This window comes from Cordyceps javanica, chromosome 7 (genome assembly GCF_051103115.1).
Source record: "Cordyceps javanica chromosome 7, complete sequence".
NCBI lineage: Eukaryota > Fungi > Ascomycota > Sordariomycetes > Hypocreales > Cordycipitaceae > Cordyceps > Cordyceps javanica.
The window spans coordinates 2,544,216-2,559,363 of NC_139301.1; the positions used below are offsets into that span (position 1 = coordinate 2,544,216).

General features: G+C 52.0%; 3 protein-coding genes across 3 annotated transcripts; 2 read left to right on the forward strand and 1 right to left on the reverse strand.

Moving 5' to 3' along the window:
* Positions 1–364: 364 nt before the first annotated feature.
* On the forward strand, positions 365–2,474 carry V2A60_010256 (sterol esterase; the record flags this gene model as incomplete). Its single annotated transcript, XM_083261516.1, has 5 exons — positions 365–396; positions 472–551; positions 609–704; positions 756–1,051; positions 1,098–2,474. 5 exons carry the CDS (start codon positions 365–367, stop codon positions 2,472–2,474), a joined length of 1,881 nt encoding a protein of 626 aa, XP_083117642.1.
* Positions 2,475–3,218: 744 nt separating this feature from the next.
* Positions 3,219–6,231, reverse strand: V2A60_010257 (uncharacterized protein; the record flags this gene model as incomplete). The annotated part of the gene is made up of 3 exons (XM_083261517.1): positions 3,219–3,430; positions 3,537–3,798; positions 3,853–6,231. The coding sequence occupies 3 exons, from the start codon at positions 6,229–6,231 to the stop codon at positions 3,219–3,221; spliced, it is 2,853 nt and encodes a 950-aa protein (XP_083117643.1).
* A 670-nt stretch (positions 6,232–6,901) lies between these two features.
* V2A60_010258 (uncharacterized protein) lies at positions 6,902–14,138 on the forward strand (the record flags this gene model as incomplete). The annotated part of the gene is made up of 3 exons (XM_083261518.1): positions 6,902–7,333; positions 7,388–13,654; positions 13,704–14,138. 3 exons carry the CDS (start codon positions 6,902–6,904, stop codon positions 14,136–14,138), a joined length of 7,134 nt encoding a protein of 2,377 aa, XP_083117644.1.
* Between the last annotated feature and the right edge of the window lie 1,010 nt (positions 14,139–15,148).

The window sequence follows — 15,148 nt, forward strand, 5'->3', positions numbered from 1 at the left end:
TCCTGGCGGCGTTCAAACAATCTGGGCAAGATTCGCTTGCAGCTGATTGGCCAGTAACTCTGGCCACTACGAACCTGCGTGAGCCACACCTTGACAGTCACGCTAAACCGTAATCGGACAGGCGCCACATTCTTCCCCCGGCTGATGACAGCCTTGTGGCTTGCCCATTGTAGCGCACCTTCACATGCTCGTGACATCATCCTTTTCACCATCCACTACCCACAGCTGCCGGTCCTGACCATACCGCCAAAAGATGCGCCTCTGAGTCCTTCATTTCATATCACCTTTATTAATCCCTGCTATAGCATCGGTCATGGTACTATTCGTTTCTTTTATGACCTGACCCCTCCAAACTCACCTCACAATGGCTGTTCCCTTAATCGGACGCCTCCATTCGTATGTTGTGCTCAAACGTCGCACATGGCGGGGACGCAGCCGCACAGCTCACCTCGCTAACGACTTGTGATGCAGTATGGAGTACATTGCTCTCATCGGTTCCTTCGTCCTCGTATCCCTTGAGGCCATCATTCGCATATGCACCCTAGCGCTACGTAAGCTATCACACTCTTCCAAAGTTTGTCATCATGGACACGGCTGACGCACGGTAGCCTCGTTCCTCGTCGCCTACTTTTACCGGGCATCAAGGCGACTATTTCTTCGATTTTCTTCCGCCGAAGATAGGCGCGCTCATCGCAAGACCAAGTGTGAGTTGCATCCTGCCGCCGTTCATCTCGTTGCTAGCTAACCTCTCTCAGGCATCTCTGATTCTGTCCGAGACGCTGCTGACTTTGTCGAGCTTTGTCAATTCTGGGGCTATGAAGCAGAGGAGCATATTGTCCAGACCAAGGATGGGTATCTTCTTGGCCTTCATCGTCTCCAGTGGAGGCGCGGCGAGGAAGGTCAGAGAGTCGACTCTGGCCCGAACTCAATCAAGAAACGTGTCGTATATATGCATCACGGTTTACTCATGAACTCCGAGGTCTGGGTCTGCCAAACCGACGAGAAGAGATGCCTGGCTTTCGAACTGGTTGAAAGAGGCTTCGATGTTTGGGTAAGTCGGCCCTCTACGATGTGCAACCATTCGCTAACAGGGCAAGTTTGGCAACAATCGTGGCAACAAATATTCGAAAAAGTCAATCCACAGCTCACCCAACTCAACACGCTTTTGGGATTTCTCTATTGATGAGTTTGCTTTTCATGATATCCCTGATAGCATCGAGTACATTCTCGAAAGCACTCAGCAGAAGAGCCTCTCATACATTGGCTTCTCTCAGGGCACTGCTCAAGCCTTTGCCACGCTGGCTATTCACCCGAAGCTCAATCATCAGGTCAACGTCTTCATTGCCCTTGCCCCAGCCATGGCTCCCGCTGGCCTCTCCAACGGCATCGTGGACTCCCTCATGAAAGCCTCTCCCTCGGCACTTTATCTCATGTTTGGACGCCGCTCCATCCTCAGCTCCGCGACCACCTGGGAGTCCATCATGTATCCGCCTCTCTTCGCCCGTTCTATTGACATGGGCCTCTCATTCCTCTTCAACTGGAAGACTCTCAATATCTCCGCCAGCCAGAAGCTCGCCGCTTACCCGCATCTGTACTCGTTCACGAGCACCAAGTCCGTTGTCCACTGGTTCCAAATCATTCGCAACCGTTCCTTCCAGCTCTACGACGACGACGTGCATCAGCCCCTCAGCGTCAGCACCTCGCGCAAATTCTCCAAGGTGGCCAAATACCCTACGCGCAACATCCGCACGCCTGTCGTTCTCGTCTACGGCGGCAGCGACTCCCTGGTTGATATCAACAGTATGCTGCGCGAGCTGCCTTCACAAACTGTCGCTACGGAGATTCCTCACTACGAGCATCTCGACTTCCTCTGGGCTCGCGACGTTGACGTACAAGTCTTTCAGCACGTCTTTGACGCCCTCGACAGCTTCACCGATGCAGAGCACACAGTAGAGGAGTACGATCGATACCACGTCGTCCGCTCCGAGAGTCTCATGGGCTCTGGCCTCCTTGTCAACGCCAACAGCACAACTGACAGCGACAACTCCGCCTTGGGCAGCAAGAGCAACGTCCACCTTCCTGTCCCGCAGCCGCATATTGCCCGTGAGCCCGCGGTTCGCTCCCGCGCTGCCACCGTTGGCAGCCCGCCCTCGTTTCCCCTCGTGGGCTCTGCGTTGGAGTCGCCGGCCGCCAAGAAGCCCAAGCCCGAGCAGCTCGACAGCGTCGCTGTACCCGCGCCTGGCTCGGACAAGCTCCGCGGCGTCGGCGTCCGTCGGGAGCCCTCAATCACCGGCCTCAACGTCTCCGTCTTGCGCGACGGCCGCGGGATAGCGCTCGGCCAGGCCAATGCCGTCGGCGGCGTTGTGGCCGACACGAGCGGCGTGGAGCGCGCCGACGTCGTCTCGTCCTCGGGCGAGGAGAAGAAGGGCGAGAAGAAAAAGGGTGAAAAGAAGACGCTGACGAAGCGCCGCTAGGAAAAGACGTCGTCGACGGATGCCTTTTATTGCTTTCCTAATCCGGCCGCGTAGGAATTAGGACACTTTTGCACATCTGTCGAGAAAGAAAAGGATTGTATACAAAACTTGTAATTAGCCTCATTATACCCAGTACACAGGAGTCTCTATTTTAGTACAGTTTCCAGTCACGGGGTCTTTTCTCTTGTTTTATCTTCATGGTGATGAATCAGTCAGTAATAGTTTATTATACGTCGCCCGTACGCGACGTTGTGTTGTATGTAGAAAACATATTTACGCCTTCCGTCCTCCCGTTGTAGACACCAAATCGTATCTTATCCTCTCTCTCTCTCTCACTCTCCGCCTTCGTAGTCATTATGGATTTTTTTTCTTTTCGGTCTTTGCAGCAGCAGCTGCTGCTGATCTTTCTGTCCTCGTATCGAGAAATCACACACTTCCAGAACATTTCCAGCTACCACTGGCACGCATCGCTGGAAGGGCATTGTAAGATGCAGAGATAGAACGAGGGCCCGGAGCGGCAACTAAAGGTGGGAAATGCATCGAGAAAGATGGAAGAAGGGGTATCGCAACGTATATGATATCGTCATCCATGCTAACGGAAAATAGGTAAAAAGAAAATTCGTTGTGGCGCCGAAAATAAAAACGCCGCTCAATGTTGGTAATACATCTAGACACTGTGATGTCCGGGACTCTACGCGTGATTTGGGGGGAATAGGGAATGCAAGTGGGCTCGGTTGCTCTGCCTCAGAGCAAGACTGTGCCCAGGGGGAGGACCTTACTGGCGTCACCGTGAAACCTGGCGCGGTACTCTATAATTCCTTGGCTGATGGTCTGAAAATCCTTCACCTTTCGGTTTCGGTAGTCGGTGAGCAGCTGCCGGAGGCCTTCAATGTACTCTTGCTTTCTCGATTCTTCGCAGTTCGTATACGCACCCAGCTGCAGCAGGATTTGGTCATCTAAGATCACGGCGATTCTGGTCAGTTCTTTTTGCCAACGCCATATCTGGCTGGCCTCGTCGGCATTCGCTACACGGCTTCAGCAGTGAGCAGAGCGAAGACGTACCGGGCGCACTCATTTCCGCAAAGTGCTGAAAGTGGCAGTTCTTTCCCCAAGGGCACACATTGCCTGCGAGTTCGTCTGGGCACAGTGGCAGCTTGCTATCGATCTTATTGCTGTAGGTAGCAGACCGCAAGCCGCCGGCAACAACATTGTGGAAATTCGGGTGGAAGCGATACGAGTGAAAGTAACGCAAGGGAGAGTCATATGCCAAGTAGCTCGGCCGCGAGAAAGCTTCATCCGCATCCTTAGACACGCCTTCTCCTACCTAAAATCTTTATGTTAGTCTTTGTTGCTGACGGATGTGAGAGGCGGGTACTACTTCTCTCTCTTGCTCCATGGCGGGAGCAGAGTCTTGTCGTCCCGCATATAATAATTCAGCACTGAGCGCTGCCACAGCTGGGTCGCTATCAGTAATCTCAGGTGCAGCTTCAGATGTCTTAAAGTTCGGCGAGGATTCTCCAGTTTCATATGGGCTGGCTTCGGCAGGCTCGTAGCCGTCAGAGTCGTCGTCTGCTTCGTCTCCACTGCTTCCCGCCTCTTCCATGGCGATATCCACATCGTTCATTGATGGCATAGTAACTTCCATAGCAACATCGTGCGACGAATCGGCCTTAGGGTCCGTGCTTTGTCCATCTGATGGAGCAGCAGTATGAACATCTTCTACCATCACCTCGGGACTTGATCGAGAACTTGACTCGGTGGCAATATGATCAGAGCTCAGCATGCTGACAGGATCCGCATGGCCACCTCCGGATTGTTCCGCGTTTGCGATAGACTCGGTATGGGTACGAGCTGAGGCTGATCGAGGAGCAGTCTCTTCAAGAACATTGTGTGGAGGGTATTCATCGTCAGAGATGTAGTCAAGATCCTCCCGCAACTTTTGCTCTTCCGCGAGGCCCTCCTTGAGTTCTCTCTCGATATTTGCCACTTGTGATTGAAGCGCCTTCAGCCTTAATATCTGCTCTTTCCGGCGTGACTCGAGCATTGGCAGCCGTTCACTGGCAGCTCGGGATCGATTGATTTTTGGCGAGCCAGGGGATGCCAGTCTTGTCTCTGCTACCTTCGGCAATCGGCTGGAGACGGTATCGTTGATGGGGGAAGCGTTACCATCTGGAGAGCTCGATTTTGCTTCATATATATCGTACGCTCTTGGACGTGGTGAGGCTACTGGGGACGCCGGCGCAGACAACTTAAGTCTCTTCTTCGCCTCCGCCTCTGCGATTTTCCGCTTCATCGCCTCAATTCTTTTGTTCATGCTCTCCAAGTCGTGACGAGCCGCCGGTGGCGTGCTCATAGATCCAGGACTTTGGACAAGCAACGGCGTCTGCAACTGCCTCTTGCCAGGGCTAGTAGGTGCATGCAATACAGACATACGCTGCTCAGGGGATTCCATATCCATATCTATGTCGTCATCGTCATCGCTAACATCAATAAGAAATGGTCGTGTCTGACCAAAAGGTTTTTGGAAGGGACCTTCAGAGGCGCTGCCACTCCTACTAGTTGACAAAGCAGCAGCTTTTGCGGAAGAGGAAACCGAAATGACAGCCTCTGATGCCGACGGCTTAGTAGTTTGGCCGCTTGCTGTCGCCGACGCCGCTGCCGCTGACGACAAAGCTGAAGGGGGCTCCGCGGCGATAGCTGCGTGAGTAGTGTTAGGCAAGCTTTCTTGGTTAGATACAAGCTCTGACGCTGTCACTGTTGTTTGGCGCTCAAGTGCCTTTTGCTTCTCTTCGCGAGCTTTGAGTAATGCCTCCATCTTTTGTTGAAGCAGCTTTGACTTTTCCGAATTTATTTTTGTGCTTGCAGCTTTAGCCACTTTTCCGATGACAGTCGCTCCTCCGGCCTTCGTAGCTTTCGACCCTTTCGCAGCAAGAAGTCGCGCGATACGATCCTTACGCGACTCCGATTTGTCAAGTGATGCTGTAACCGGTGCAACGGTGTCCTTGACTGTTGAAACAGCAGTGCTGACCTTATCGGGAGGAGCAGGGAGGACAGTGGATACTGCAGAGGCCGGGTTATGTGAGGTCTCAAGCCCCAGGTCACCAAAAAGTTGGTCAAGAACAGTTTTGTCGATTCCTTCATTGACATAGTCCTGATAGCCAATGTTGGCTGCTTGAAGTCGTAATATAGCATCTTTCGCTTGGATCCTAGCTTCCGCGATGAGATCAATGGACTTCAGTTGTACCTCTGCCGTGCTCGGCACGCTGATTGCAGCTGAATACCCCGTGGGCATGGGCACAAGAGTGGGTGGCGACATATCCATTTCCCTGGCTGAAAGAAAGGGCGAGTACGAGCCAGAACGATCACGCTCCTCGTCGCTCATCTCAACATAACTAGCATCGATTTCCGAGGCATGTTGCTGCTCCTGAGGTATATACACTGGTTCTTGCGATTCGTATAGGTCTTCGAACTCGTCCGCAGTTATTTCTCCTTCTTCTGCAGAGTCGTTGCCAGTCGCGTTTGCGCGGCTCGATGTTTCCTTGGCAGACGCGCCAGTCTGCTTCGCCACTGAGCTTTCTGCCTTTCCAAAGAACCCCAGCCCGAGACCCGGAATAGTTTGTCTATTATGGTCAAAGGAGTTCTGCGTCGCGTCACCATGGTTTGCGGTGCTATCGGCCGAGCCAGCCGCGTTAAGTGCGTACACCGCCGACGGCGGGATTCCCGGCGCATGGCCAGGGCTGCATGACAGCTGTACCATCTGTGCCGGATTAGTTGATTTAGTCCTCAAAGCTGCCTTTCTCGGAGTCCCCCAGTGTCATAAGCAAGGCCAGTGGCTTCGAAGCACCAGGGGTTTCAAAATCGATATCACGCGTAAAGAGACAGTCTGCCTGCCACCTTAGCAGTATCGATCTGATGAGGCACCTATGAAGGCTTTTTTCATGCCCTGGACGTCTAGAAAACGCGATCGCCACAATCGAATGAGGACTTGTAGATATTGATAAAATTGGACATAAAATCGCAGTGGACAAGAACTATGCGAAGTTGGTCCAAATCGGGGCTAGCGTGCTTGCCACTTGTGGCTGGGCTCAGCGCTCAACAGCATTGAGTCACGTGAAGGTCATTGTTTACTTCAGTGGGGTTTACCCCAGCAACGGTGCTGCTTAATGGCGCCGATCAAAGCGTGCGAAGGGGGCAGTAGAAGACGCAAACGCCGTGTCTTTGCCATTCTCAACACGACAAGTGACGACATCATCTGCGTGCGTTGACTTTTTTTGGTTGTTTTCCTCCTCTCCTTCGTTTTCTATCTCTCGATTGTCTCACCTGGACCTTTTCAAGGCTCGCCACGCTTAGTGACGCGCTTGTTGATACGCGTCCCATGCCCTGGCTCCGATTACATCAACAGCAGTTGGCATAAATGCGACGACGAGATGTCTTTTCCCAGCAATGCGCCGCCACAACGGCGAAATCCCTTCTCAAGGACAGGTTCCCCCGCTCCTTCGCAGACAACCAACGGCCGGCCCAAGTCTGCGCTCTTCTCCTCTCAAGCGCCAACTAGTCCTTCACACAGCCGATCTCACTCTGGCAATCCCCTGGGAGTGGTATTAACTCCTCCTACTGTAAAGAATGGGCGACGAGATTCACGAAGCGGCACGCCCACCTCGGGCACATTTGCACCCGCATTCATCAAGACGGAGGAAATGATGCGGGGTTACGACACTGTCAAAGGCATCGAGGGCGAGAACGACTTTTCTGGCAAGCGCTACGTGTGGCTTAAGGATCCCGAAGAAGCCTTTGTCAAGGGATGGGTTGTACAAGAGAAGCCAGGTGGCAATCTCGTAGTCCAGATCGATGACGGCAGTGTAAGCGACCTAGATGTCGGAGAACCTCATCGCGCCCATGCTAACGCTGAATAGCACCGAGAGGTTGAACCTGACGGGTTTGACAAAGTCAATCCTACAAAGTTCGACAAGGCCAACGATATGGCTGAGCTTACGCATCTGAACGAGGCCTCCGTAGTCCACAACCTCCGCATCCGGTACCAGTCCGACCTCATTTACACATATTCTGGCCTCTTCCTGGTCACAGTCAACCCGTACTGCCCGTTACCTATATACACAAACGAGTACATCAACATGTATCGAGGGAGAAGTAGGGAGGATACCAAACCGCACATTTTTGCTGTGGCCGACGAAGCCTTTCGCCATTTGGTAGATGAAGGCTCCAACCAGAGCATCTTGGTTACCGGCGAATCCGGAGCTGGTAAAACCGAGAATACAAAGAAAGTCATTCAATACCTTGCCGCTGTTGCTCAATCCGACTCATCTAGCAAAAATCGCGGACAACATACCAATCTCTCACAACAGATACTCCGCGCCAATCCAATTCTTGAGGCGTTCGGTAATGCGCAGACAGTCCGAAACCACAACTCATCGCGTTTCGGCAAATTTATCCGAATTGAGTTCAATCGCAGCGGCGCAATTACCGGTGCGCACATCAATTGGTACCTGCTTGAAAAGTCCAGAGTCGTTCGCATTAACAACCAAGAACGCAACTACCACATCTTTTACCAGCTTCTCAAAGGCGCAAACGCCCGTATAAAGAAGGACTTCATGCTAGACGGTTGCGACACCGGCGACTTTGCATACACGCGTGACGGCAACGACAGCATTGTCGGAGTCTCAGACGCGGAGGAATGGGATACGCTCATGGAGGCTTTCCAGGTCATGGGATTCTCCGAGCAAGACCAAACGTCCATTTTGCGGACTATTGCCGCTGTATTGCACCTCGGAAATGTTGAGGTCAAGAAAGAGAGTCGAAGCGCAGACCAGGCTTCGCTCTCGCCAGAGGCAAAAGCGCAGGTGGCCAAGGTCTGCAAGCTGCTCGGCGTACCCGCGGAACCCTTTATCCGCGGCTTATTACATCCCAAGGTCAAAGCAGGGCGTGAGTGGGTAGAAAAAGTACAAACCCCCGAGCAGGTTCGTCTCGCTCTCGATGCACTAGCCAAGGGTGTCTACGAGCGTGGCTTTGGCGATTTGGTTTCTCGAATCAACCACCAACTTCATAGCTCCGGGATGGGCCCTGACGAGTCGCACTTTATCGGTGTTCTCGATATTGCTGGTTTCGAAATCTTTGACCACAACAGCTTCGAACAATTGTGCATCAACTATACAAACGAAAAGTTACAGCAATTCTTCAACCATCACATGTTTGTGCTGGAGCAGGAAGAGTATGCCCGGGAGCAGATTGAGTGGCAATTCATCGATTTCGGTCGAGATTTGCAGCCAACAATTGACCTCATCGAGCTCTCTAATCCCATTGGCATATTTTCTTGCCTGGACGAGGACAGCGTCATGCCAAAGGCCACCGATAAGACTTTTACAGAGAAGCTCAACGCTCTGTGGGAAAAGAAGACGTCCAAGTACCGCCCTTCTAGACTTGGCGCAGGCTTTATCCTTACTCACTACGCAGCTGAGGTCGAATACGACACCAGTGGCTGGCTTGAAAAGAACAAGGACCCTCTCAACGATAATATTACGCGACTGCTTGCGACATCAAAAGATAAGCATATCGCTGCACTCTTTGCCGACTGCGCCGACCCAGATGACGAGGTTGGCGGAGGTCGTAATCGTGTCAAAAAGGGCTTGTTTCGAACTGTTGCACAACGCCACAAGGAGCAGCTTCACAATTTGATGAACAAGCTACATTCTACACATCCTCATTTCGTGCGGTGCATTCTTCCTAACCACAAAAAGCGTCCCAAAACTTTCAGCAACCTTCTTGTTTTGGACCAATTGCGTTGTAATGGTGTGCTCGAAGGTATTCGCATTGCTCGAACTGGTTTTCCCAACCGACTATCCTTTGACGAGCTTCGCCAGAGATACGAGGTACTCTGCTCCAACATGCCTAAGGGTCATCTCGACGGCCAGACAGCCGCCACTATTATGCTTGAGAAACTTGCGCTGGACAAAGCCCTTTATCGTGTTGGTCTAACCAAAGTGTTCTTCCGTGCTGGTGTTTTGGCCGAGTTGGAAGAGCAGCGTGATGCACTGATTACTGAGATAATGTCGAGGTTCCAATCGGTTGCGCGAGGCTTTGTCCAGCGACGGGCGGCATACAAGCGACTCTTCCGAACGGAGGCCACAAGAATCATTCAGAGAAACTTCAATGTGTACCTCAATCTTGTGGAGAATCCTTGGTGGCATCTTATTGTCAAGATGAAGCCTATGCTTGGGTCTACAAGGACCGCTACTGAGGTGAAGAAGAGAGACGCCATGATTCAACAGCTGAATGAGAAGATGCGCCTTGAGCTAGAGAACAAGAAAAAGCTCGAGGAGGAGCGCCGCAACTGCTTTACGGAAATTGCTCGTGTCCAGCAAACTCTGGAGAGCGAAAGGGCTCTGGCATTGGACAAAGAAGAAATCTTCAAGCGACTTCAGCAGCGGGAAGCCGAGCTTGAAGAGAAGCTTTCTGGTGCTCTAGAGGACCAGGAACGCTTGGAAGAAGAGCTCGACGAAATCATGGAAGCCAAGGTGCGCGCCGAACAAGACCTTGAAAGGCATCGTACCCAACTCGCCCAGGCCGCTGGCTTGATTGCGAAACTGGAGGATGAGAAGAAGACACTTTCAACAAAGTCTGCCGAACTCGAACAATCACTGAATGATATTTCACAAAAGCAGTCTGAACGCTCGGAGCAAGAAGAAGCTCTGGAGCGTGAAATCAAGATGCTCCAGAGTCAACTGTCTCTCAAGGACCGCAAAGCCCAGGACCTAGAGAGCAAACTTCTCAAGGTCGACCAAGAAGTGCAAGTCAAGCTCCATGAGACACAGAAAGAGCTGGACTTGACAAAGACCCGTGAAGCGCGCGCAGTTCGAGAAAACCAAGATATCCAGAAACAGCTGGCGCAGCTGTCCAAGACTTCAACCGAGTACGAGGATCTCGTCCGTAATAAAGAAAGCGAGCTGTCACTGCTACGTAGCGACAAGCGGCAATTTGAGTCTGAGCGCCGCGGCTTCGAGGCGCAGAAGAAGGCGTTGACTGAGGACATCGAAAAGACAACTGCAAAGTCCCGTGAAATTCAGGCTGAGCTAGTTGCCTTGAAATCGAAACACTCTCAATTGGAGAGAGAGTCCGAGGATGCCAAGAACCTGCTTGAAGCACGTCTGTCACAGGATGCCCAAGCCGATAAAACCAGACAGCAGCTCGAATCACAAATCAAGGATCTGAAAGAGGAGCTGTATCAGATCCAAATGGATCTCAGTCGAGAGAGGCAGTCTCGCGACGACGTCCTGCTCTTGGGTGAACATAAATATCACGCTCTGAAGGACGAGTTCGACAACCTCAATGAGTCCAAGATTATCATTGAAAAGGAGCTGTATGTGCAGCAAGACTCTCTGCGAAGACACGTAGAAACTCGCAAAGTTGTTGAGCAGGAGCGTGACGAAGCCCGTGTCGAAATCCGCAAGCTACGAGCCGCCAAGGCAGAAATTGAAGAAGCCCGTGTCCTTGCCGAAGAGAAGCGCGAGCTTCAAGCATCCAAGGCAGCCAGGGATCGCGAAGCCAGCCTGCAACGAGATCTTGATGCCGCTCACGCTCGCCTTGGGTGGTTCGAGGATGAGTGCGCCAAGCTCACTCGCCACATCGAAGGCCTCAACAAGACTATGCTTGCTTCTGGTGAATTTGGGCTAAAGAATGATCAGGCAAAGGAACGCATGGAACGTGAGCTGACAACTGTCAAGAGCCGGCTTGCCGCATCTGAAAATGATAACCGGGCTCTCCTGAACAAGCTGCAGCAGAAAGGTCTCGAAATTGCCCGTTCCACTTCAAAAGCAAGTGATGCATCTCGCAGTCAAGTCCTGTCTCTCCAGAAAGAAAAGACGAGATTAGAAGAGCATAATGCTGTTCTAGACAGGCAATTGGGTGAGGCGCAGGTAACTATTGCTTCGCTCGAAAAGAGAACAGAAAAACTGCAACTCGACATGGAAGATCTCAACCACGAGGTTGCGCGAGAGGTCAAGACTAGCCGCAACGCCGAGAAAGCCTCGTCTAACTTCACTGCACAACTCGCCGAGGCCAACCGCACCGTGGATTCGGAGCGACAGCTGCGTACACAAGCTCAGTCAACCGTACGAACACTGCAGGCAACCCTGTCATCCCGCGACCACGAGCTTGAGGAGCTTCGTGAGCAGATGCTCAAGATTCTCAAGACGGTTGACCCCGAGGCTACGCCTCCGGTTGTAGATGGCGCGAACGAACGTGGTATTGCAAACAACTTCGACTTGGTCCGCAAGGTTGAAGAGCTGCAACAAAATCTGCGCGCCCAGACGGCAGCACGCTCCAACGCCGAGTCTCAGCTGTCTGAACTTCGTGCCTCCCGAGGTGACTCCAGCCGCCCGAAGCTGGAGGAGATCCACATCAACGAAGCTCCTTTCAACGGTTCGCCTACGCAGAAAAAAATCAAGCCGCGACGGGTCTCTAACACGACAACACCCACTCGTCGCAGCCAGCAACCCGGGTCTGAAGTCCTGGACTATGCTGACAAGACTGCAGATACCGCTGTAGTAAACAACGGCATGGACCTGAAGGCAGAAGTAGAAGAGCTCCACAACCAGCTCCAGCTCAGGGATATGCAGAACCGCCACCTGCAAAGTCAGCTTGACCGCGCAACTCCCGGCCCCGATAGCGTCTACGATGAACAAAGTCCGTCCATCCGTCGCATGCAGAAGCTCGAAAAGGTCAACAGTCGCCTACATGACCTCTTGGACGACTCTGCTCGCAAGGTGTCTACTCTCGAGAAGAATATTCGCACTGGTGAGCTGTCGCTTCGCGATATTCAGGCTCGGTCTCACGAAGAACTACTTGACGCATTCAACAACCAAGAAGAATCTCGCCGCTCTCTGCTCCACAGCCATAAGGATACTGTCGCCGAGCTTACGGACGTCAAGTCTCACTTTGATAAACTGCGCCACGACCGCGCCAAGTTGGAAGTCGAGGTTCGTGATGTCAAGTCAGATTTGCATGAGATGACACAGGCCCGAGAGCAAGAGTCACAGAGCCGCAGCCAGCTGCTTCAAGAATATACCGACCTCCAAATCCGCCTTGACGCGGAGACGGCTAGGTTAGCGGATGTGACATCGAGTCTTGAAACTTACAAATCACGCGCAGATGAGTACTTTGGCAAACTGGAGCAAGCCGAAATTACTGTACTCAAAGCCACTCGCGCCGAGCAGTTTGCCAAGTCTCAGGCCAGAGAAGCTGAGGACTCTCTAGCGGAGACCATGGCTGAGCGTCAGAAACTCGATAACCAGATTGAGGACCTGCAGAGACAGAACCAGCGGCTGGATGAAAAGGTTGAGGACATCTCGACTGATCTGGAAACAGCCCTACAATCCAAGAAGCGCCTTCAGCACGAACTTGAAGATTACCGCAGCCAGCGTGCCATGGATATAGAGGACAAGGAATCCAGCATGGAGCAGACTCGCAAGAAGTACCAGGCTGAGTTTGCTACCCTGACGAAGGAACTTGACCTGGCCCGTGAAGAAAAACTGTACAAGCAGACAGAGATTACCAGACTTCGAGAAGAGCTCGATGATCTCCGATCCAAGTGGGACGACGAGGTTCTGAACAGCTCTACCTGGTCCAAGGAGAAGGCTCGCATGGAGGCTACCTTGTCCGATGTGTCGGCCTCGCGTGAGGAAGCTGCCAATGCGCACAGCGAAGCCCAAAGCAAGGTCGTGTCTTTGCTGTCTCAGGTACGCACTCTGCGTACCAGCGTTGATGAAATCACCGCGGAGCGTGATCGTCTGATGCGCGAGAAGCGCGGCGTGGAAAGTCGACTCGAGGAAGCCAAGGCAGGCCTTGACGGTCTCGCCCGCGGCGATAGTGCATCACTGCGAGATGCTGCCAACATGGACAAGGAGGTTCTTGAACTCAAGTCGAACCTAGCAAAGCAAGAAGATATTGCGACCGCTGCAGTGGAGAAGATGCGTCGCTCAGAGGCCTTGGTCGCTGAGATGCAAAAGGAGGTTGTCGCCGAACGTGAGAATAACTCATCCGTGCTCGCCCAAAAGGCGGCGGTGGAGCGCATGCTCAACGAGGCACAGCTGAAGCTGGTGGATCTGGAGACGAAGGGATTCTCGAGTGCCAGCCAAGATGTTAAGTTTTTGCACCGGAGAGTTCAAGAGGTAAGTCAAACTGTCTTCTCTACCTTTCGTTATCTAATGTCATTTCCAGCTTGAGTCTCAACTCGAGAAACATGAGACGGAGAAGTCACAGTCACAGCGATCAACGCGCAACGTAGATCGTACTGTCAAGGACCTGCAGGGTCAGGTCGAGCGAAAGGATAGGCAAAACTCGCAGCTTTCGGAAGACGTCAACCGGATGCGCGAAAAGGTCGACAAGCTTCTGAAGACGATTGACGAGCTGCAAGCGTCCGAATCGGCTACTCAGCTGTTGACGCGACGTACAGAACGAGACTTGAGGGAGGAGAAGGAGAAAACGCTGCGCCTGGAGCGCGAGGTGGATAGCTTGAAGGCTTTTAAGAGTGGTGGGAGCCTCAGAGCAGGTGGGAGCATCCGTAGCAGAATCAGCGCACTGGGTGTGATTGAGGACGAAGAGGAGGATTCGAGCTTGAGTCGTGCGCCAAGCCTGACCAAGGGATTTATCTAATTGTGTTCTTGACGGTTTGTCGGAGGTGTCATGGCTAGAGGCTTGGGAGGCTAGGAAAGGCGTCATTTATTTATGGGTAATGATTTAGTATATGTTAATACGAACTTGTATGAGTCCATGCTGTGTTGCAGTGAACGATGGAGAGGGCTTTCTAGGATCAGACATCAAAGGAGGGAAGGAAGTACGAACTCTGGAGCATGACTTTACTACGTACATGTTGTACAGCTTGATTTCGTTGACTGATTAATTTTCTGTTTCTTCTTCTTCTTCTTCTTCTTCTTCTTCTTCTTCTTCTTCTTCTTCTTCTTCTTCTTCTTCTTCTTCTTTTTTTTTTTTGGTCCCTCAAGCGTTCCTGTTTTGCCCATTTCGCGGTACTGTCCATTGCATTCTCTATTTGTTTACTTTTGCTATTTCTCTGATTCTCTCATTTCTATAATCTTTGGTACTTCGACTCTTTCTCTGGCTTTGATAATTTACTTTACATTTCTATTTTGAGGCAGGTAGAGCTCACTAGAGATTTGATTTGTTTCGGTTCTGTGAGCTTTACTCCGCTGCAGACCCGTGTTGCGCAGTAGGAGCGAAACAAAGCAAGGTTATGACAGCTCATAGATTAGAGGCAGACGATCAAGATTCAAGAGCTACGTGATTGAAATGGAAAATAAAAGATCCGGAACAGAAAGAATCAAAAGAGGAAGATTCCATCAAGTGTAACAGCGAAATTTTGCAGTGACTGGTTGCTGACTGCTGGTGCGCGTGCAGGCATGCGCTGAGGCAGGCTGTCGCAAATTGGCAATACTTATTTGCCCCCCCAAAACGCGGGGCGTCGCGGTCGACGCTGCGGCAAACTTACTCCTTACACTCACCTGTCAGTTTTTTTGGCGGACGGCTTGTCGAGCGACTATCATCAGCGTACTGCGGGATTCGACTTGATATTAATTGATTATTGGCAGCGTTTGAGTTGCGCAGCTCCCAGCTCGACTAGCACCGGCCGGTCGCGTCAAGCTAAACCC